Source organism: Panulirus ornatus, chromosome 6 (assembly GCF_036320965.1).
Source record: "Panulirus ornatus isolate Po-2019 chromosome 6, ASM3632096v1, whole genome shotgun sequence".
NCBI classification, from domain to species: domain Eukaryota; kingdom Metazoa; phylum Arthropoda; class Malacostraca; order Decapoda; family Palinuridae; genus Panulirus; species Panulirus ornatus.
In genome coordinates, this window is record NC_092229.1 from 22,769,666 (window position 1) to 22,794,828 (window position 25,163).

Sequence of the window (25,163 nt, forward strand, 5' to 3'; positions counted from 1 at the left end):
CGGAAGGAACCATGGCAGCGGAAGTGTCATAGGGTGGGGGAGGGGGTGAAAGTACTGGAAGCATTGAAAAATGTGTGGGTTGAGAACATTATCTTGGAAAGCAAAAATGGGTATGTTTGAAGGAATAGTGGTTCCAACAATGTTATATGGTTGTGAGGCGTGGGCTATGGATAGAGTTGTGCAGAGGAGAGTGGATGTGCTGGAAACGAGATGTTTGAGAACAATATGTGGTGTGACGTAGTTTGATCGATTAAGTAATAATAGGGTAAGAGAGATGTGTGGTAATAAAAAGAGTGTGGTTGAGAGAGCAGAAGAGGGTGTTTTGAAATGGTTTGGTCACATGGAGAGAATGAGTGAGGAAAGATTGACAAAGAGGATATATGTGTCAGAGGTGGAAGGAACGAGGAGAAGTGGGAGACCAAATTGGAGGTGGAAAGATGGAGTGAAAAAGATTCTGAGTGATCAGGGCCTGAACATGCAGGAGGGTGAAAAGCGTGCAAGGAATAAAGCGAATTGGAACGATGTGGTATACCGGGGTCGATGTGCTGTCAATTGATTGAACCAGGGAATGTGAAGTGTCTGGGGGTAAACCACGGAAAGTTTTGTGGGGCCTGGATGTGGAAAGGGAGCTGTAGTTTCGGTGCATTATTACATGACAGCTAGAGACTGAGTGTGAACGAATGTGGCCTTTGTTGTCATTTCCTAGCGCTACCTTGCGCACATGATGGGGGAGGGGGTTGTTAATTCATGTGTGCCGAGGTGGTGATGGGAATGAATAAAGGCAGACGGTATAAATTATGTACCTGTGTTTATATGTATATGTCTGTGTGTGTATATATATGTATACGCTGAGATGTATAGGTATGTATATGTGTGTGTGTGTGTGTGTGGACGTGTATGTATATACATGTGTACGTGAGTGGATTGGGGCATTCTTTCGTCTGTTTCCTTGTGCTACCTTGCTAATGCGGGAGACAGCGACAAAGCAAAATATATATACATATATATATATGTATATATATATATATATATATATATATATATATATATATATATATATATATATATACAAAGGCAAAGGGGATAAGAGTGAGTGCTCAAATTACAGAGGTATAAGCTTGTTGAGTATTCCTGGTAAATTATATGGGAGGGTATTGATTGAGAGGGTGAAGGCATGTACAGAGCATCAGATTGGGGAAGAGCAGTGTGGTTTCAGAAGTGGTAGAGGATGTGTGGATCAGGTGTTTGCTTTGAAGAATGTATGTGAGAAATACTTAGAAAAGCAAATGGATTTGTATGTAGCATTTATGGATCTGGAGAAGGCATATGATAGAGTTGATAGAGATGCTCTGTGGAAGGTATTAAGAATATATGGTGTGGGAGGAAAGTTGTCAGAAGCAGTGAAAAGTTTTTATCGAGGATGTAAGGCATGTGTACGTGTAGGAAGAGAGGAAAGTGATTGGTTCTCAGTGAATGTAGGTTTGCGGCAGGGGTGTGTGATGTCTCCATGGTTGTTTAATTTGTTTATGGATGGGGTTGTTAGGGAGGTAAATGCAAGACTTTTGGAGAGAGGGGCAAGTATGAAGTCTGTTGGGGATGAGAGAGCTTGGGAAGTGAGTCAGTTGTTGTTCGCTGATGATACAGCGCTGGTGGCTGATTCATGTGAGAAACTGCAGAAGCTGGTGACTGAGTTTGGTAAAGTGTGTGGAAGAAGAAAGTTAAGAGTAAATGTGAATAAGAGCAAGGTTATTAGGTACAGTAGGGTTGAGGGTCAAGTCAATTGGGAGGTGAGTTTGAATGGAGAGAAACTGGAGGAAGTGAAGTGTTTTAGATATCTGGGAGTGGATCTGGCAGCGGATGGAACCATGGAAGCGGAAGTGGATCATAGGGTGGGGGAGGGGGCGAAAATTCTGGGGGCCTTGAAGAATGTGTGGAAGTCGAGAACATTATCTCGGAAAGCAAAAATGGGTATGTTTGAGGGAATAGTGGTTCCAACAATGTTGTATGGTTGCGAGGCGTGGGCTATGGATAGAGTTGTGCGCAGGAGGATGGATGTGCTGGAAATGAGATGTTTGAGGACAATGTGTGGTGTGAGGTGGTTTGATCGAGTGAGTAACGTAAGGGTAAGAGAGATGTGTGGAAATAAAAAGAGCGTGGTTGAGAGAGCAGAAGAGGTTGTTTTGAAGTGGTTTGGGCACATGGAGAGAATGAGTGAGGAAAGATTGACCAAGAGGATATATGTGTCGGAGGTGGAGGGAACGAGGAGAAGAGGGAGACCAAATTGGAGGTGGAAAGATGGAGTGAAAAAGATTTTGTGTGATCGGGGCCTGAACATGCAGGAGGGTGAAAGGAGGGCAAGGAATAGAGTGAATTGGAGCGATGTGGTATACCGGGGTTGACATGCTGTCAGTGGATTGAATCAAGGCATGTGAGGCGTCTGGGGTAAACCATGGAAAGCTGTGTAGGTATGTATATTTGCGTGTGTGGACGTAGTATAGTCTGTGTATGGGGGAGGGTTGGGCCATTTCTTTCGTCTGTTTCCTTGTGCTACCTCGCAAAACGCGGGAGACAGCGACAAGTATAATAAATAAAAAATAAAATATATATATATATATAATATATATATATATATATATATATATATAATATATATATATATTATATATATATATATATATATTATCCCTGGGGATAGGGGAGAAAGAATACTTCCCACATATTCCCTGCGTGTCGTAGAAGGCGACTAAAAGGGGAGGGAGCGGGGGGCTGGAAATCCTCCCCTCTCGTTTTTTTTTTTTTTTTTTTTTATACTTTGTCGCTGTCTCCGCGTTGCGAGGTAGCGCAAGGAAACAGACGAAAGAATGGCCCTACCCCCCCCCCCCATAAATGTTACTAGTTCCACACACGCAAATATACATACCTACACAGCTTTCCATGGTTTACCCCAGACGCTTCACATGCCTTGATTCAATCCACTGACAGCACGTCAACCCCTGTATACCACATCGCTCCAATTCACTCTATTCCTTGCCCTCCTTTCACCCTCCTGCATGTTCAGGCCCCGATCACACAAAATCTTTTTCACTCCATCTTTCCACCTCCAATTTGGTCTCCCTCTTCTCCTCGTTCCCTCCACCTCCGACACATATATCCTCTTGGTCAATCTTTCCTCACTCATTCTCTCCATGTGCCCAAACCATTTCAAAACACCCTCTTCTGCTCTCTCAACCACGCTCTTTTTATTTCCACACATCTCTCTTACCCTTACGTTACTCACTCGCTCAAACCACCTCACACCACACATTGTCCTCAAACATCTCATTTCCAGCACATCCATCCTCCTGCGCACATCTCTATCCATAGCCCACGCCTCGCAACCATACAACATTGTTGGAACCACTATTCCTTCAAACATACCCATTTTTGCTTTCCGAGATAATGTTCTCGACTTCCACACATTTTTCAAGGCTCCCAAAATTTTCGCCCCCTCCCCCACCCTATGATCCACTTCCGCTTCCATGGTTCCATCCGCTGACAGATCCACTCCCAGATATCTAAAACACTTCACTTCCTCCAGTTTTTCTCCATTCAAACTCACCTCCCAATTGACTTGACCCTCACCCCTACTGTACCTAATAACCTTGCTCTTATTCACATTTACTCTTAACTTTCTTCTTCCACACACTTTACCAAACTCAGTCACCAGCTTCTGCAGTTTCTCACATGAATCAGCCACCAGCGCTGTATCATCAGCGAACAACAACTGACTCACTTCCCAAGCTCTCTCATCCCCAACAGACTTCATACTTGCCCCTCTTTCCAGGACTCTTGCATTTACCTCCCTAACAACCCCATCCATAAACAAATTAAACAACCATGGAGACATCACACACCCCTGCCGCAAACCTACATTCACTGAGAACCAATCACTTTCCTCTCTTCCTACACGTACACATGCCTTACATCCTCGATAAAAACTTTTCACTGCTTCTAACAACTTGCCTCCCACACCATATATTCTTAATACCTTCCACAGAGCATCTCTATCAACTCTATCATATGCCTTCTCCAGATCCATAAATGCTACATACAAATCCATTTGCTTTTCTAAGTATTTCTCACATACATTCTTCAAAGCAAACACCTGATCCACACATCCTCTACCACTTCTGAAACCGCACTGCTCTTCCCCAATCTGATGCTCTGTACATGCCTTCACCCTCTCAATCAATACCCTCCCATATAATTTACCAGGAATACTCAACAAACTTATACCTCTGTAATTTGAGCACTCACTCTTATCCCCTTTGCCTTTGTACAATGGCACTATGCACGCATTCCGCCAATCCTCAGGCACCTCACCATGAGTCATACATACATTAAATAACCTTACCAACCAGTCAACAATACAGTCACCCCCCTTTTTTAATAAATTTCTCAACGTATACATACAAATACACACACAGACATATACATATGTACACATGTACATAATTCATAGTCTGCCTTTATTCATTCCCATTGCCACCTCGCCACACATGAAATAACAACCCCCTCCCCCTCCTGCATGTTCAGGCCCAGATCGCTCAAAATCTTTTTCACAGCATCCTTCCACCTCCAATTTGGCCTCCCACTTCTCCTCATTCCCTCCACCTCTGACACATATATCCTCTGTTACTCTTTCTTCACTCATTCTCTCCATGTGACCAAACCATTTCATTACATCCTCTTCTACTCTCTCAACCACACTCTTTTTCTTACGACACATCTCTCTTACCCTTTCATTACTTACTCGATCAAACCATCTCACATTACATATTGTCCTCAAACATCTCATTACCAGCACATCCACCCTTCTCCGCACAACTCTATCTATAACTCATGTCTCGCATCCACATAACATTGTTGGAACCACTATTCCTTCAAACATACCCATTTTTGCTTTCCGAGATATTGTTCTCACCTTCCACACATTCTTCAATGCTCCCAGATCTTTCATCCCCTCCCCCACCCTGTGACTCACTTCCTCTTCCATGGTTCCATCCGATGCCAAATCCACTCCCAGATATCTAAAACAGTTCACTTCCTCCAGTTTTTCTCCATTCAAACTTACCTCCCAATTGACTTGTCCCTCAACCCTACTGTACCTAATAACCTTGTTCTTATTCACATTTACTCTTAGCTTTCTTCTTTCACACACTTTACCAAACTCAGTCACCAGCTTCTGCAGTTTCTCACCCGAATCAATCACCAGCATTGTATCAACAGCGAACAAAAACTGATGCACTTCCCAAGCCCTCTCATCCACAACAGACTGCATACTTGCCCGTCTCTCCAAAACTCTTGCATTCACCTCCCTAACAACCCCATCCAAAAACAAATTAAACGACCATGGAGACATCACGCACCCCTGCTGCAAACCAACATTCACTGAGAACCAATCACCTTCCTCTCTTCTTACTCATATACATATCTTACACCCTCAATAAAAACTTTTCACTGCTTCTAACAACTTGACTCCCACACCATATACTCTTCATACCCTCCAAGCAGCATTTCTATCAACTCTATCATATGCCTTCTCCAGATCCATAAATGCTATATATGATAGAGTTGATTGAGATGCTCTGTGGAAGGTATTAAGAACATATGGTGTGGGAGGCAAGTTGTTAGAAGCAGTGAAAAGTTTTATCAAGGATGTAAGGCATGTGTTTGAGTATGAAGAAAGGAAAGTGATTGGTTCTGTGAATGTTGGTTTACGGCAGGGGTGCATGATGTCTCCACGGTTGTTTAATTTGTTTATGGATGGGGTTGTTTGGGAGTAGAATGCAAGAGTTTTGAAAAGATAGGCAAGTATGCAGTCTGTTGTGGATGCAAGAGCTTGGGAAGTGAGTCAGTTGTTGTTTGCTGATGATACAGCGCTGGTGGCTGATTCATGTGAGAAACTGCAGAAGCTGGTGACTGAGTTTGGTAAAGTGTGTGAAAGAAAGCTGAGAGGAAATGTGAATAAGAGCAAGGTTATTAGGTACAGTAGGGTTGAGGGACAAGTCAATTGGGAGGTAAGTTTGAATGGAGAAAAACTGGAGAAAGTTTTTAGATATCTGAGAGTAGATTTGGCAGCGGAAGGAACCATGGCAGCGGAAGTGTCATAGGGTGGGGGAGGGGGTGAAAGTACTGGAAGCATTGAAAAATGTGTGGGTTGAGAACATTATCTTGGAAAGCAAAAATGGGTATGTTTGAAGGAATAGTGGTTCCAACAATGTTATATGGTTGTGAGGCGTGGGCTATGGATAGAGTTGTGCAGAGGAGAGTGGATGTGCTGGAAACGAGATGTTTGAGAACAATATGTGGTGTGACGTAGTTTGATCGATTAAGTAATAATAGGGTAAGAGAGATGTGTGGTAATAAAAAGAGTGTGGTTGAGAGAGCAGAAGAGGGTGTTTTGAAATGGTTTGGTCACATGGAGAGAATGAGTGAGGAAAGATTGACAAAGAGGATATATGTGTCAGAGGTGGAAGGAACGAGGAGAAGTGGGAGACCAAATTGGAGGTGGAAAGATGGAGTGAAAAAGATTCTGAGTGATCAGGGCCTGAACATGCAGGAGGGTGAAAAGCGTGCAAGGAATAAAGCGAATTGGAACGATGTGGTATACCGGGGTCGATGTGCTGTCAATTGATTGAACCAGGGAATGTGAAGTGTCTGGGGGTAAACCACGGAAAGTTTTGTGGGGCCTGGATGTGGAAAGGGAGCTGTAGTTTCGGTGCATTATTACATGACAGCTAGAGACTGAGTGTGAACGAATGTGGCCTTTGTTGTCATTTCCTAGCGCTACCTTGCGCACATGATGGGGGAGGGGGTTGTTAATTCATGTGTGCCGAGGTGGTGATGGGAATGAATAAAGGCAGACGGTATAAATTATGTACCTGTGTTTATATGTATATGTCTGTGTGTGTATATATATGTATACGCTGAGATGTATAGGTATGTATATGTGTGTGTGTGTATGTGTGGACGTGTATGTATATACATGTGTACGTGAGTGGATTGGGGCATTCTTTCGTCTGTTTCCTTGTGCTACCTTGCTAATGCGGGAGACAGCGACAAAGCAAAATATATATACATATATATATATATGTATATATATATATATATATATATATATATATATATATATATATATATATATATATATATATATATACAAAGGCAAAGGGGATAAGAGTGAGTGCTCAAATTACAGAGGTATAAGCTTGTTGAGTATTCCTGGTAAATTATATGGGAGGGTATTGATTGAGAGGGTGAAGGCATGTACAGAGCATCAGATTGGGGAAGAGCAGTGTGGTTTCAGAAGTGGTAGAGGATGTGTGGATCAGGTGTTTGCTTTGAAGAATGTATGTGAGAAATACTTAGAAAAGCAAATGGATTTGTATGTAGCATTTATGGATCTGGAGAAGGCATATGATAGAGTTGATAGAGATGCTCTGTGGAAGGTATTAAGAATATATGGTGTGGGAGGAAAGTTGTTAGAAGCAGTGAAAAGTTTTTATCGAGGATGTAAGGCATGTGTACGTGTAGGAAGAGAGGAAAGTGATTGGTTCTCAGTGAATGTAGGTTTGCGGCAGGGGTGTGTGATGTCTCCATGGTTGTTTAATTTGTTTATGGATGGGGTTGTTAGGGAGGTAAATGCAAGACTTTTGGAGAGAGGGGCAAGTATGAAGTCTGTTGGGGATGAGAGAGCTTGGGAAGTGAGTCAGTTGTTGTTCGCTGATGATACAGCGCTGGTGGCTGATTCATGTGAGAAACTGCAGAAGCTGGTGACTGAGTTTGGTAAAGTGTGTGGAAGAAGAAAGTTAAGAGTAAATGTGAATAAGAGCAAGGTTATTAGGTACAGTAGGGTTGAGGGTCAAGTCAATTGGGAGGTGAGTTTGAATGGAGAGAAACTGGAGGAAGTGAAGTGTTTTAGATATCTGGGAGTGGATCTGGCAGCGGATGGAACCATGGAAGCGGAAGTGGATCATAGGGTGGGGGAGGGGGCGAAAATTCTGGGGGCCTTGAAGAATGTGTGGAAGTCGAGAACATTATCTCGGAAAGCAAAAATGGGTATGTTTGAGGGAATAGTGGTTCCAACAATGTTGTATGGTTGCGAGGCGTGGGCTATGGATAGAGTTGTGCGCAGGAGGATGGATGTGCTGGAAATGAGATGTTTGAGGACAATGTGTGGTGTGAGGTGGTTTGATCGAGTGAGTAACGTAAGGGTAAGAGAGATGTGTGGAAATAAAAAGAGCGTGGTTGAGAGAGCAGAAGAGGTTGTTTTGAAGTGGTTTGGGCACATGGAGAGAATGAGTGAGGAAAGATTGACCAAGAGGATATATGTGTCGGAGGTGGAGGGAACGAGGAGAAGAGGGAGACCAAATTGGAGGTGGAAAGATGGAGTGAAAAAGATTTTGTGTGATCGGGGCCTGAACATGCAGGAGGGTGAAAGGAGGGCAAGGAATAGAGTGAATTGGAGCGATGTGGTATACCGGGGTTGACATGCTGTCAGTGGATTGAATCAAGGCATGTGAAGCGTCTGGGGTAAACCATGGAAAGCTGTGTAGGTATGTATATTTGCGTGTGTGGACGTATGTATATACATGTGTATGGGGGGAGGGTTGGGCCATTTCTTTCGTCTGTTTCCTTGTGCTACCTCGCAAACGCGGGAGACAGCGACAAAGTATAATAAATAAAAAATAAAATATATATATATATATATATATATATATATATATATATATATATATATATATATATATATATATATATATATATATATATTATCCCTGGGGATAGGGGAGAAAGAATACTTCCCACATATTCCCTGCGTGTCGTAGAAGGCGACTAAAAGGGGAGGGAGCGGGGGGCTGGAAATCCTCCCCTCTCGTTTTTTTTTTTTTAATTTTCCAAAAGAAGGAACAGAGAATTCGGCCAGGTGAGGGTATTCCCTCAAAGGCCCAGTCCTCTGTTCTTAACGCTACCTCGCTAATGCGGGAAATGGCGAATAGTTTGAAAGAAAGAAAGATATATATATATATAATATAATATATATATATCATATATGTGTGTTCCAGTGGCTGGGCGATTCTTTGTCTGTTTCCTGGCGCTACCTCACTCACGTGGGAAACAGCGATCAAATATGATAAAAGAATGATTATATTTTTTATCCCCGGGATAGGGGAGAAAGAATACTTCCCACGCATTCCCTGCGTGTCGTAGAAGGCAACTAAAGGGAATGGGAACGGGGGGATAGAAACCCATTCCTCTATGTATCTTAACTTTCTAAAAGGGAAACCAGAAGAAGGAGTGATGCTGGGAGTACTTATCCTCCTCAAAGGCTCAGACTGGGGTGTCTAAATGTGTGTGGATGTAACCAAGATGAGAAAAAAGGAGAGATAGGCACTATGTTTGAGGAAAGGAACCTGGATGTCTTGGCTCTGAGTGAAAAGAAGCTCAAGGGTAAAGGGAGGAGTGGTTTGGGAATGTTTTAGGAGTAAAGTCAGGGGTTGGTGAGAGGACAAGAGCAAAGGAAGGAGTAGCACTACTCCTGAAACAGGAGTTGTGGGAGTACATGATTAAGTGTAAGAAAGTAAACTCTAGATTGATATGGGTAAAACTGAAAGTGGATGGCAAGAGATGGGTGATTGATTATTGGTACCTATGCACCTGGGCATGAGAAGAAAGATCATAAGAGGCAACTGTTATGGGAGCAGCTGAGTGAGTGTGCTAGCAGTTTTGATGCACGAGACCGGGTTATAGTGATGGGTGATTTGAATGCAGAGGTGAGTAATGTGGCAGTTGAGGGAATAATTGATGTACATGGGTGTTTAGTGTTGTAAATGGAAATGGTGAAGAGCTTGTAGATTTGTGTGTTGAAAAACCACTAGTGACTGGGAATACCTGGTTTAAAAAGATAGAAATAAATAAGTATACACTCAGTCTCTAGATATCATGTGTAATGCCACCCTATCATCACCCCTATTAAAGTCTTCCAAATTACTAACTCCATCTCCTTTTCACATCATCATTGCCTGTAACCAGTTCCCCATTTTCCCCCCTTCAATGATGTTCTCATTGTTAGCATGTTTTTCTCACACTATTTACTTACTTCTAAAGCATTTCATTCTCCTTTAGTTTGCTGATACTCACTCACCCTATCTCTCATTTACCCTCTGTTTTAGCCCCTGCACCTTCCTGTTATCCTCCCACCACTTTCTACCACACATCTCCCAATCATTTTCACTCTTTTCCTCTAAGTACCACCCATACACCTCTTTTCTCTTTTGCTAGCAACTTTACACCATCAACCCACAACTCACAACCCTTTCTCATCTACACACCTCCTACCTTCTGCATTCTACACACTTTTCTTACATGTGCCAGCACTGTTTTCCTAAATATAGTAAACCCTCAACTTAACAGACTAATGAAGGGAAGGGTATCTGTTAATGCTAAAAGTCCATTAAACTGAATGTTACCTATTTCTGTGTCACATTTAAGTTCACACGCTTTCTTTTAAGTCCTCTAACACTATAGAGTTTACTGTGTGGTACAATAGTTGGGCGGATGGACTACCTGCTTTAACTGCACCTCTTACATGGCGCAGAGTAGGATATGAAACCATGCAGGAAAATCCCAAGTTATCACAAGGCTGGTCACCTTCTTCAAGAGATGGGGTGCACCCAAGGAAATCACTTACGATGGGGGAACCAATCTAGACAGAGAGGAGACAGAAGTTTTCCAAAAAAAAAAAACCCAAAAGGGGGGGGACCATGCCCTGCATCTCCTCAGCCTACTTCCCCCAGTCCAATGAATGAGCCCAAGCAGCGGTAAAGGCAACCAAACGTGTTGAGAGGCAACACAGGTGTTGGAAGTAGCCTGCACAATAGCCAAGTGACTCAGGCAATCTCAACTCCCCCTTTAAGAGAGGGGGATTAAGTCACCCGCACAGTTGGTAGCAAGAAGACAATTGCGAGATGGTGTCCCAGCAACATTATCTGACAAATCAGCAATGGAGAACTGCTCTGTGAAACAGGGCGGCTTAGCAGGTGATGCCACTACACTGCCCCAGCTGTTCTGTGTGCAGAACATCGCTTCGAAGATGTGGGACAGGTTGGGTGTGGTAGTGGAGGTAAAGCTGCATAGACAATACTCAGTGAAGCTGGATGGCAGTGGCTGCCTGTCTTTGCAAAAAAAAAAAAAAAAAAAGTCACCTATGCCCCAGATTTCACCAATCACCACAACATCCATGGGTCAATGCGAGTATTGACCAGCAGCAGCTTTGCCCCCAATTATGACAACACCCAGCCTCAGGCAGTGGTGCCCTGACCATGTGAGACTGCCCAGCACACTTGCAAGATTATGTTTTTCATGGCTCCTGTGAGGAGTGAACACACTAATCTATGTTATTTTTGTTCTGTTTGCATGTAAAGGAAGTGTACCATTACTGAGCAGTGATTTGCGTGTAAATTTACCTCATACCTTACAAGTTCGAATTTTAATTTCATTCTCTTTCTTATTGCTTTCTTGTTTTTAGTTCTGTTTTTGTTATAATTAAATGTCACATTTAGCTACCAAAATTTTGTGAAGTGGTGTAGGATTTAGTGTGGGGTACAATAGTTGGGTGGTGGGCACCCAGCAGTGTGGGAATGCTCGCCGGGCAGTAGGAGGCAGGAGTCAGACTGAGATAGAGGAGATGCCAACCCTCTCCTGATATAGGATACTTCTTTATAATAAGGTGAGGATGGACTACCAGCTTTTATTGCACCTCTTACAATCACTTGATTCTATTTGAATTGTAAGGATTTCAAAATCATTTAATAAATAAAGTCAAAGTTCCGAAATAACAGAAACATTCTGTATACAACCTGACCCCACGACAGCTTGAGGCAGACTAAGACTAAATCAAATCGAGTCTACCCCACATTACCAAAAACAAATGTGATATGAAAACACATGGTGCAGTGTTTGAGATTTTTGAAGTCTTTTAATTTCTAAAATCGTCTGTTAAATCCAAAATCCAATATATCAGGGTCCATTAAATCGAGGGTTTAATGTAACTCTCATTCCTCACCCGTTCCCTTAGCTCTGATTACACACATCTTTTGACATTCTGTGCTCAATCTCTCCTCGTCTTTCTTCAGATGCATCTCTTTTCTATGCTCACTTACTTTCACCACCCTCCCCTCACTCATACTGTTTTCCAAAAACCTCTACAAATCTTCACTTTTACACACCAGACATCACACCAGCTCATTCAACTCCAAGTCTTCTCTTTTTTCCAGGCCGATCAATTAGAAAGTAACAATATTAACCAAATACCATCCTTCCTTCTCACCCACATACAATTAAATATGTCACTCTTTGTAACCAGGTGTTCCTTGTCACCAAGCCTTTTTCAGCACACAACTCCAAAAGCTGTCCACCATTTCTATTCACCTTATTGCATACCCCACGCCCCCCAAAAATACCATTATTGCCATATTACTCACTTTTACATATAAATCACTAATACCAGATCTCTTGCATAAAAACTGCAAATGCACTCTAAAATCCCTGCCTCTCCTCAACATTCTTCTCATGGCCAAATGCATAAGCACTAACAATCACCCACCTCATAATCCACTCTCACTTTCACCAACATCACTCTGGAGCTCACCTTACCCTCTTTCACACATTCTCACAACACCTACTTCAGCAGAAGTGCTAACCCATTCTTAGCTCTCATCATCACCCTTACCCCTGACTTTACCACTATAATATTCCTAAAGCATTCTTCTCCCTTACCCTTGTTTCATTTCACTCAAGATCTAAAACATCCAGGTTTCTTTCCTTAAACATATTTCCTATCTCTCCTTTCTTCTCCCTAACCTGAGACTTCATGGAGGATGAGCACTGATTGTTTGGCTCCTTTAATTCCAACATTTTTTTTTTTTTTTGCTTTGTCGCTGTCTCCCGCATTTGCGAGGTAGCGCAAGGAAACAGACGAAAGAAATGGCCCAACCCACCCCCATACACAATGTATATACATACACGTCCACACACGCAAATATACATACCTATATATCTCAATGTACACATATATATACACACACAGACACATACATATATACCCATGCACACAATTCACACTGTCTGCCTTTATTCACTCCCATCGCCACCTCGCCACACATGAAATACCATCCCCCTCCCCCCTCATGTGTGTGAGGTAGCACTAGGAAAAGGCAACAAAGGCCCCATTCATTCACACTCAGTCTCCAGCTGCCATGCAATAATGCCCGAAAACCACAGCTCCCCCTCCACATCCAGGCCCCATACAACTTTCCATGGTTTACCCCAGACGCTTCACATGCCCTGATTCAATCCACTGACAGCACGTCAACCCCGGTATACCACATCGATCCAATTCACTCTATTCCTTGCCCTCCTTTCACCCTCCTGCATGTTCAGGCCCCAATCACACAAAATCTTTTTCACTCCATCTTTCCACCTCCAATTTGGTCTTCCACTTCTCCTCGTTCCCTCCACCTCCGACACATATATCCTCTTGGTCAATCTTTCCTCACTCATTCTCTCCATGTGCCCAAACCATTTCAAAACACCCTCTTCTGCTCCCTCAACCACGCTCTTTTTATTTCCACACATCTCTCTTACCCTCACATTACTTACTCGATCAAACCACCTCACACCACACATTGTCCTCAAACATCTCATTTCCAGCACATCCACCCTCCTGCGCACAACTCTATCCATAGCCCACGCCTCGCAACCATACAACATTGTTGGAACCACTATTCCTTCAAATATACCCATTTTTGCTTTCCGAGATAATGTTCTCGACTTCCACACATTCTTCAAGGCTCCCAGGATTTTCGCCCCCTCCTCCACCCTATGATTCACTTCCGCTTCCATGGTTCCATCCGCTACCAGATCCACTCCCAGATATCTAAAACACTTTACTTCCTCCAGTTTTTCTCCATTCAAACTTATCTCCCAATTCACTTGACCCTCAACCCTACTGTACCTAATAACCTTGCTCTTATTCACATTTCCTCTTAACTTTCTTCTTTCACACACTTTACCAAACTCAGTCACCAGCTTCTGCAGTTTCTCACATGAATCAGCCACCAGCGCTGTATCATCAGCGAACAACAACTGACTCACTTCCCAAGCTCTCTCATCCACAACAAACTTCATACTTGCCCCTCTTTCCAAAACTCTTGCATTCACCTCCCTAACAACCCCATCCATAAACAAATTAAACAACCATGGAGACATCACACACCCCTGCCGCAAACCTACATTCACTGAGAACCAATCACTTTCCTCTCTTCCTACACGTACACATGCCTTACATCCTCGATAAAAACTTTTCACTGCTTCTAACAACTTGCCTCCCACACCATATATTCTTAATACCTTCCACAGAGCATCTCTATCAACTCTATCATATGCCTTCTCCAGATCCATAAATGCTACATACAAATCCATTTGCTTTTCTAAGTATTTCTCACATACATTCTTCAAAGCAAACACCTGATCCACACATCCCCTACCACTTCTGAAACCACACTGCTCTTCCCCAATCTGATGCTCTGTACATGCCTTCACCCTCTCAATCAATACCCTGTCATATAATTTACCAGGAATACTCAACAAACTTATACCTCTGTAATTTGAGCACTCACTCTTATCCCCTTTGCCTTTGTACAATGGCACTATGCAAGCATTCCGCCAATCCTCAGGCACCTCACCATGAGTCATACATACATTACATAACCTTACCAACCAGTCAACAATACAGTCACCCCCTTTTTTAATAAATTCCACTGCAATACCATCCAAACCTGCTGCCTTGCTGGCTTTCATCTTCCGCAAAGCTTTTACTACCTCTCCTCTGTTTACCAAATCATTTTCCCTAACCTCTCACTTTGCACACCACCTCAACCAAAACACCCTATATCTGCCACTCTATCATCAAACACATTCAACAAAACTTCAAAATACTCACTCCATCTCCTTCTCACATCACCGCTACTTGTTATCACCTCCCCATCTGCGCCCTTCACTGAAGTTCCCATTTGCTCCCTTGTCTTACGCACTTTATTTACCTCCTTCCAGAACATCTTTTTATTCTCCCTAAAATTTAATGATACTCTCTCACCCCAACTCTCATTTGCCCTCTTTTTCACCTCTTGCACCTTTCTCTTGACCTCCTGTCTCTTTCCTTTATACATCTCCCACTCAATTGCATTTTTTCCCTGCAAAAATCGTCCAAATGCCTATCTCTTCTCTTTCAATAATAATCTTACTTCTTCATTCCACCACTCACTACCCTTTCTAATCAACCTACCTCCCATGCTTCTCATGCCAACTTTTAGGAACTGAAATACAAGAGAGAGAATGTTTCCAAACACCCTTCCACCATCCGTCTTAATTACTTCCTACAACACTCGGGGAATATGTGGCAAGTATTCTTTCTCTCTATCTCTATGTTGGATAAATAAAGTCTGGAATATTATGAAATGAGAACTAAGTAAGAATAAATCAACACTCATTTCTGAGTGGAGAATGGAAATCTTGAGGAACCCATTGAAATCAATTATGGCATCTAAAGGGCTATGAATCTTGTTTCTTTTCTTCTGTGCCTGGATTGAAATGAAATACCAATTTGTACATAATCATGTAAATGTGTATGAAAGAAAGATAATTATGCCTAGTAATACAATATAATAATTCAGGTTACATTGCCACTACAAGCTGGAGGGAGGGCCACTATCTCTGCTGTAACACTACCAAGACTTTCTCTTCTAACCTTACTCGTGGCTGTACTTACAGTATAGGGGAATAATGAATACTTTTGTTTACTATAAAGGTGATGAAAATGACATTAAATATGTTCATTCAAGATGCAATAGTTGGCTTCTGAAAAAAAAAATCATGTAACTGCACCTCACTTCTTATGTGTTTATTGTGAAATGAATCAGTTTGTAAAGTATATCAATACACGCAATAACACAAAATAAGTAGGAGGGCCAACAGACATGTGGTCTTTACTCCTACCGTCTTTGCTGCATCACCACCACCAAAACTTTCACTTGAACCTCAATCATGCAACTGGCTATTTACTTAGTACTTTTTGCCTTTAATAATGAAATAAATGAAGATGGCATTTCATATTTTGTCAATAAGTATTTCACAATGATAGTGGAGCAAGATATTGGGTATTTTTCTTGCAACTACTAACAAAATAAATTCAGATTCTTGTCCCACTTACCAGAGAGTAACATACCTTATGTAGAGAAGTGCAGATCACTGTTCCCAAACAGTGGTCAGGCTCACTATGGTCACTTAAAAACTTTTAGAGCCTTCCTAAGTATATCAATTTCAGTATGTATAAAAAAGTAAGAACAGTACAAGTGCAAAGGGAAGTTACTGGTATAGTATGTAAAGCCATCATTTGATGTTTATTAAAGATGCTTGGGCAGTGTGAAAAGGGAGGAAAAGCTAGTGGGGTTAGCCATGTCTTCATCATCACTCTTTTCAGTAATCTTTTCAACAAGTTTTTTGAAATATCATCTAAATTACATCATGACAGACAGTTGTATACTGATGGTAAGCCATGTTTTTTTTCAGGTACTGTTCATACACAGAAGTTAGACTGTGTATATTATTGGTTTTGAGCACAATTTCACTTATCAGCTACAACAACCAATCTCCAAGAACATGAACCCTTCAAAATGATGAGGCCAATGGTTCTTAGATAATCTTAATTCAAAGTAATAAATATTCCCTTCCAACTTGATTCCCATTAACATAAACTAGCATACCCATATCAAAACAATGTATTCTTCAAAGCAACTCTGATTTTTTGAAATTATATATTAAGAAAAAAAAAAGGCTAAATCATCTTCCTGTATCTCCTATCTAAATATTAGAACACAAATGACGAATAAATTTCTTCTGAACAGAGGGAAACTTACAGATTTCTTTTCCATATCTGTAATCTGTGCAGATACAGCGTCAGAGGGGTATGGTATTTCCAAGGCCTCATACTGCTTCTGGAACTCATTCACCATACCAGGAACAGTAATACGAGCACTATAGGCAGCAAAGTCTATCTTGGGGGCAGACTCAGGAAGTGACAAAACTCTGCAATTTTCAGAAAAAGATACAAAATTTAGGTCACACTTATGCAGTTTATCTGATCTAGTAAAATGTAAGCTTTCAGGTAAAGTGCAAGCTTAATTTGAATGCAACTGAATCATGGGTCTTTTTAACAGTAAATTAGCTAGTATACAGCAAACTCTTTTCTTAAAATATATACCTGTAGATGAATTCTTAGGAAGACATGCAGTAGTGAACTGGTTAATCAAATAAAAAACCAGTTATACAAAAGTAATCTGCATGGATGTAGAAATAATTAACTAATCAGTATCTTGGAAATAATATCATTATAAAAAAGACATACACTAGAGACAGCCAGCAGAAATGTCTTGATTATAATGTAATGGATTCTAGTTAAAGCCATAACCACTATTGGGTCTGTTGTGGTTAATGTCACCAATTATGAATCATACACAGGCTCACCAGGATTCAAATCTTGGACATGACAGTCAGCTCACAGCCAACCTAGCCATTCATGATTCCCTCAGGGATGGTCAGTGAAAGGTATCCTGGCACAGACTGGGTAATCATCTATTTGTAACTACACCTGATTATATAGTAAGGGAAGATTGTTCTACACATGTGGGGCCCCATCTCCTGAATGTTCTAGGCCAATATATAGCCTTTTAAATCTCTACATAATGCCAGCATTCATTGCCCAATTTCTTCATTAATTCCGACCATCCACTAACCTAACACTAAACCAGGACTTTTTAACATCACTTTGGTGTTGCATTTCTTGAAGAACTATTCACTACCAATATAATCAAGCTGAATCGGTAACCTGAAGGGTGTTATCAGCCCCCTGCCCCCACTTTCTCTTTCCTCGCCATGGTGAATACTATTTGCGTTTTGTGGGGAAAGAGTTTTACACTCCTGTTGCTCCATCTTCCTAACATTGCATATAAGTACTATGTCTTTACTTCTATGTAGGTATGCACATATAAAACACACACCCTATCTTATGCCACAGCTTTGTAGTCCTCAGCCTCTTAATTCATGTATTATCTTAGCTGCTCTACTAGGTAACCTCTTTAGATATTTTTACTTTCTTTGGTGCAGTGACCAAACCAGTAAAGGATAACTTCAGTTAAAACAACTATTATTGATTTTGCACGAGTGAAACTCATATAATTTCTTGTTCCTTGTGCATAATACCTCGACTAGTGTATACACATACTTTTCTCAATTATTTAGATTCCTATTGAAAATTTCTAAATTATCCTATAGAATGTATTTTGCCAAAGATATATCAAGGAATTGGACAAGGAATTGTTCAATGAAATAAGAGATGGAATGGATGCTGATATTGCAACTCCACCATCACCACTTCTGCCAACTGTACACTATGAATGCATGGCTTCAATGTTCAGTGAAACTGGTTTCTTCTGTAAGTCTGTCCCTGAACTGCAAGAGGCAGTTAGTCAGGCTTTTGAAGAAGAAAACAAGCCTTCACTTATTAATGTGATGATCAACCCTGGAGCTCAACGCAAAGTTCAAGACTTTGACTGGCTTACACGCTCCAAACTTTAAGTCAGAAGAATATGATGCATTTGCATTTCAAAATATCAACAACGTGTGAATGAATAATTGTTTTGTATTTTTCCTTGTGTTCACAAACAAGGATTGACTGAATCCTTATTGGTTTTATACATAACTTTTTGGCTTTTGTGGGAAGGCAGCAGATTCATTTTTACTAAATTTGATAACATTATATTGTAAAGTATCATTAGGGATTTATCCCTGGGGACAGGGGAGAAAGAATACTTCCCATGTATTCCTTGCATGTCGTAGAAGGCGACTAAAAGGGGAGGGAGTGGGTGGCTGGAAATCCTCCCCTCTCATTTTTTTTAATTTTCCAAATAAGAAACAGAGAAGGGGGCCAGGTGAGGATATTCCCTTAAAGGTCCAGTCCTCTGTTCTTAACGCTACCTCGCTAATGTGGGAAATGGCGAATAGTTTGAAAGAAAGAAAGATTTCAACTCAATAGTTCTTGAGCTTAACTTCAGATATAACGGTCACAGGCTTCTATTCCATCAAATCAATTCTATGCCTTAATTAAAATATTTTGTTCTGTTAAGGATTTGTATATGTATAAAGCAAACACACTTTTGTTGTAAGTTTTCTCCAAATATTGATTCTTTACTATCACTACATATTCAGCTCTCCATAAAAAACAAAAAGCAAATAGCATCCTAATACCACCAAAAGACACACAAGTATCATAATGAAATTATACAGATATTCAAAGGCAATGGAGGCATGTAAAATGGGCATTAATATAAGCAGAAGTTGCAGATAGGATTTATGCAAATGAGAGAAGAACCATGCACCGATTTGCAAGACATGTAAGCACCATACTGCTTAGCCACTTAGTAATGTGCTCTCCCTAAACATCTGTTATTTCTCCCTGGACAAATTTAGGCTTATATCAATTGTCTCTTGGTTGTTTTACTTTCCTTATACAATGTTCTTTCAATTCAGAAGAAAATGTTTTTCACTTTACTTGAAAAATACCCATTTTCTTAGACCAGTAAGATGGCATCACATCACTGGGTTGGAGGTCATAAAACAAATCATACTTCCCACACATTCCCCGCATGTCGTAGAAGGCGACTAAAGGAGACGGGATCAGGGGGCTAGAAACCCTCCCATCCTTGTATTTCAACTTTCTACAAGGGGAAGGAGAAGGAGTCATGCGGCGAGTGCTCATCTTCCTCGAAGGCTCAGATTAGGGCATTTAAATGTCTGTGGATGTAATCAAGAAGAGAAAAAGGAGAAATAGGTAGTATGTTTGAGGAAAGGAACCTGGATATTTTGGCTCTGAGTGAAATGAAGCTCAAGGGTAAAGGGGAAGAGTGGTTTGGGAATGTCTTGGGAGTAAAGTCAGGGGTTGGTGAGAGGACAAGAGCAAGGGAAGGAGGAGCACTACTCCTGAAGCAGGAGTTGTGGGAATATGTGATGGAGTGTAAGAAAGTAAACTCTATAATGATATGGGTAAAACTGAAAGTGAATGGAGAGAGATGGTTGATTATTGGTCCCTATGCACCTGGTCATGAGAAGACAGATCATGAGAGGCAAGTGCCTTGGGAGCAGCCAAGTGTGTTAGCAGCTTTGATGCATGAGACCAGGTTACAGTGATGGGTGATTTGAATGTAAAGGTGAGTAATGTGGCAGTTGCGGGTATAATTGGTGTACATGGGTTGTTCAGTGTTGTACATGGAAATGAAGAGAATGTAGATTTGTGCTGCAAAAGGACGGGTGATTGGGAATACCTGGTTTAAAAAGAGATATTTTATTTTCTTTTTTTTTTTTTGTCGCTGTATCCTGCGTTTGCGAGGTAGTGCAAGGAAACAGACGAAAGAAATGGCCCAACCCACCCCCATACACGTATATACACACACGTCCACACACGCAAATATACATACCTATACATCTCAATGTACACATATATATACACACACAGACATATACATATATACCCATGCACACAATTCACACTGTCTGCCTTTATTCATTCCCATCGCCACCTCACCACACATAGACCATCTCTCTCTCTCTCTGGTTTAAAAAGAGAGATATATGTAAGTATATATCCCTGGGGATAGGGGAGAAAGAATACTTCCCACCTATTCCTTGCGCGTACTAGAAGCTGACTAAAAGGGGAGGGAGTGGGGACTGAAAATCCTCCCCTCCCATTTATAATTTTCCAAAAGAAGGAACAGGGGGGGGGGGTGAGGATATACCCTCTAAGGCTCACTCCTCTGTTCTTAACGCTATCTCGCTAACGCATGATAAGGTGAATCTGTATGAAAAAAACATAAGCATACGTACATATGCAGGAGAAATGGCCAGAGAGCATTATTGGATTACATGTTAATTGATTAGCGTGTGAAAGAGAGACTTTTGGATGTTAATGTGCTGAGAGGGGCAACTGGAGGGATGTCTGATCATTATCTTGTGGAGGCAAAGGTGAAAATTTGTAGAAATTTTCAGAAAAGAAGAGAGTGGTGAGAGTAAGTGAGCTTGGAAAGAAGACTTGTGTGAAGAAGTACCAGGAGAGATTGAGTGCAGAATTGAAAAAGGTGAGAGCAAATGACGCAAGGGGGGGAATGGGATGTATTTAGGGAAGCAGCAATGGCTTGTGCAAAAGATGCCAGTAGCATGAGAAAGGTGGTAGGTGGGCAGATTAGAAAGAGTGGTGAGTGGTGAGATGAAGATGTAAGATTGTCAGTGAAAGAGAAGAGAGGTGTTGGGTGATTTTTGCAATGAAGAAGTGCGAAATACTGATTTTTCCAATGAAGTAGTGCCAAATACTGGGAGATGTATAAAAGAAAGAGGCAGGAAGTCTAGAGAAAGGTGTGAGGTGAAGAGGTGGGAAAATGAGAGTCGGGGTGAGAGAGTATCATTAAATTCTAGGGAAAATAAAAAGATGTTTTGGAAAGAGGTAAATAAAGTGCGTATGAAAAGAGAACAAATGGGAATATCAGTGAAGGGGGCTAATGGAGAGGTAATAACAAATAGCGGTGAAGTGACAAGGAGATGGAGTGAGTATTTTGAAGGTTTGTTGAATGTGTTTGATGATAGAGTGGCAGATATAGGGTGTTTTGGTCGAGGTGGTGTGCAAAGTGTGAGGGTCTGGGAGAATGGTTTGGTAAAGAGAGAAGAGGTAGTGAAAGCTTTGTGGAAGATGAAAGCCGGCAGGCGGCGGGTCTAAACTGTATTGCAGTGGAATTTATTAAAAAAAGGGGGTGACTGTGCTGTTGACTGGTTGATGAGAATATTCAATGTATGTATGGTTCATGGTGAAGTGCCTGAGGATTGGCAGAATGCATGCATAGGGGATAAAGGCGAGTGTTCAAATTATAGATGTATAAGTTTGTTGAGTATTCCTGGGAAATTTTATGGGAGGGTATTGATTGAGAGGGTAAGGGTATGTACAGAGCATCAGATTGGAGAAGAGCAGTGTGGTTTCAGAAGTGGTAGAGGATGTGTGGATCAGGTGTTTGCTTTGAAAAATGTATGAGAAATACTTAGAAAAACAGATGGATTTGTATGTAGCATCTATGGATCTGGAGAAGGCATTTGATAAGAGTTGACAGAGATGCTTTTTGGAAAGTATTAAGAATATATGGTGTGGGAGGTAAGTTGCTAGGGGCAGTGAAAAGTTTTTATCAAGGATGTAAGGCATGTGTATGAGTAGGAAGAGAAGAAAGTGAATAATTCCCAGTGAATGTTGGTTTGCGGCAGGGGTGCATGATGTCTCCATGGTTGTTTAACTTATTTATGGATGGGGTTGTTAGGGAGGTGAATGCAAGAGCTTTGGATAGAGGGGCAAGTATGCAGTCTGTCGTGGAAGAGAGGGCTTGGGAAGCGTTAGTTGTTGTTCGCTGATGGTACTGAACTGGTGGTTGATTTGGGATAGAAACTGCATAAGTTGGTGACTGAGTATGGTAAAGTGTGTGAAAGAAGAAAGCTGAGAGTAAATGTGAATAAGGGCAAGGTAAGTTAATTTTGAGATACATTTGAATGGAGAAAAACTGGAGGAAGTGAAGTGTTTTAGATATCTGGGAGTGGATCTAGCAGTGGATGGAAGTGGAAGCAAGCCATAGGGTTGGGGAGGGGGCAAAGGTTCTAGGAGCAATGAAGACTGTATGGAAGGTGAGAACCTTACTTGGAGAGCAAAAACGGGTAGGTTTGAAGGAACAGTGGTTCCAACAACGTTATACGGTTGTGAGGCATGGGCTATAGATAGGGTTGTGCGGAGGAGGGTGGATATGTTGGAAATGAAATGTTTATTGAAAATATGTGGTGTGAGGTGGTTTGATCGAGTAGGTAATGAAAGGGTAAGAGAGATGTGTGGTAATAAAAAGTGTGTGGTTGAGAGTGCAGAAGAGGGTGTATTGAAATGGTTTGGCCACATGGAGAAAATGAGCGAGGAAAGATTGACAAAGAGGATATATGTGTCCGGGGAGGAGGGAAGAAGAAGTGGGAGACCAAATTGGAAGTGGAAGGATGGAGTGAAAAAGATTTTGAGTGATCAGGGCCTCAACATACAGGAGGGGGAAAGGCATGCAAGGAATAGAGTGAATTGGAACAATGTGGTATACTGGGGTCGACGTCCATGTGATGCATCTGTGGTAAACCATAGAAAGTTTTGTGGAGCCTGGATGTGGAACAGGAGTTGTGTTTTCGGTGCATTACATACATGACAGCTAGAGACCGAGTGTGAACGAAAGTGACCTTTGTTGTCTTTTCCTTGCGCTATCTCACATGCTTGCAGGGGTAAGGGGTGCCATTTCATGTGTGCCAGGGTGGCGACAGGAATGGAAGGAGGCAGCAAGTATAAGTGTGTACATGTGTATATATGTATATGTCTGTCTATGTATATGTATGTGGAATGAATAGGTATGTATATGTGCGTGTGTGGGTGCTTATTTATATACATGTGTATGTGGGTGGGTTGGGCCATTCTTTTGTCTGTTTCCTTGCGCTACCTCGCAAACGCGGGAGACAGTGAATAAGTATAATAAAATAAATACTAACAAAATAGTAAAAACTGGTGATATGAGCATTAATTCATTAGCTGACTGTATCAAAAGACTATTTCACTGACTCTGGTAATTATCTTGAATTTCAGTGATATTTGATATTTGGTGCTATTCAGAGTGTAAGGATACACGTGCTTTCACTAGTACCAATGCATTCCCACAATCTTGTACCTGAAATCTTTTTAAGTAACACTCAGCTGTAATGATCTGGCTTGCTCTCATAACCTTGATTATTTTTTTCATACAGTATAGGTTGAGTATCCCTTATCCGAAATGCCTGGGACCAGAAGTGTTTTGGATTTTGGAATATTTGCATATACTTAATGATTATAGAAAAGATGGTAAGGATACAAATGGGTTAGAGCTGAGAAATACCTAAATGTTTCGACAGTTCACCAGTCTTCCTCAGGAGATAGTGATTCCAGCATTCAGTGGGACCATATTCCCCAGACCTAGGCATCTGACCCAGAGGCCATCATTTGCTGGGAAATATGGTCCTGCTGGTATGTCTCAGCTCTAACCCTTCCATTTTCATACCATCCTGTTTTCCACATTTGTCATGATGGATAATAGATAACACTGGCCTGCCTTTCAAAACTTTTTTCGAGGTCAAAGTTTTTTCAACTGATTTAGGAGAGGTCAAAGTTTTTTCAACTGATTTAGGATAAGTTTTGTATGCTGAATTATAAAATGAATCCCATTTTTCTCATTCAGCTCAGGTTTTTTTAGACATGCTAGATTTGAAAAAGTACCAACATGTCTTGATTGGTATTACTGAACTGGCCTTTATGAATGATGTTTTTGCCCTAACTTGTCACAGGTGCCTTTAAAATTACCTATTTTTCTTCATTTCAGATCTAAATTGATACTACAAGGAATTGAAAGTGTAAGAACCACCCTGACAGATTCTGCTGTGTCTGTGGAAAGGTGACCATTTTAGACCGTTAAGCAAGAATTACACATTTTGTGAAGAAGTCATATTACACTTACTTTGAAGTAAAACTAGGCAACCAAGATAAACCATTTGCCCCTCATATTTGTTGCAAAACATGTGTTCAAAACCTGCGGAATTGGAGGAACAAAACAAAGTAGAGTATGCCATTTGGTGTTCCAATGGTGTGTGTGTGTGTGTGTGTGTGTGTGTGTGTGTGTGTGTGTGTGTGTGTGTGTGTGTGTGTGTGTGTGTGTGGGGGGGGGGGGGGGTAAAGGGGAAAGATCATACCACAGACCATTGTCTCTGCATGACAGACCTGCCAGGCATCAATTGCAAGAATAAGGATCATGTTCATTATCCAGATGCTCCATCAGCAATAAAACCAGTCCCCCACAGTCCAGGTATTCCTGTTCCTGAACCTGACGTCAACATGGAATTGTTGTCCGAATCTGAGGCTGGAGATGCAACAGATGAAGATA

General features: G+C 41.3%; 1 protein-coding gene across 1 annotated transcript in view; it reads right to left on the reverse strand.

Moving 5' to 3' along the window:
- Nucleotides 1–25,163, reverse strand: part of LOC139749127 (ATP synthase subunit d, mitochondrial-like) — a 65,808-nt gene that overhangs the window by 29,424 nt on the left and 11,221 nt on the right. Inside the window, exon 2 of the mRNA XM_071662749.1 lies at nucleotides 17,016–17,184. Coding sequence (XP_071518850.1) covers nucleotides 17,016–17,184 — 169 coding nt within the window. The remainder of the gene's footprint in view (nucleotides 1–17,015; nucleotides 17,185–25,163) is intronic.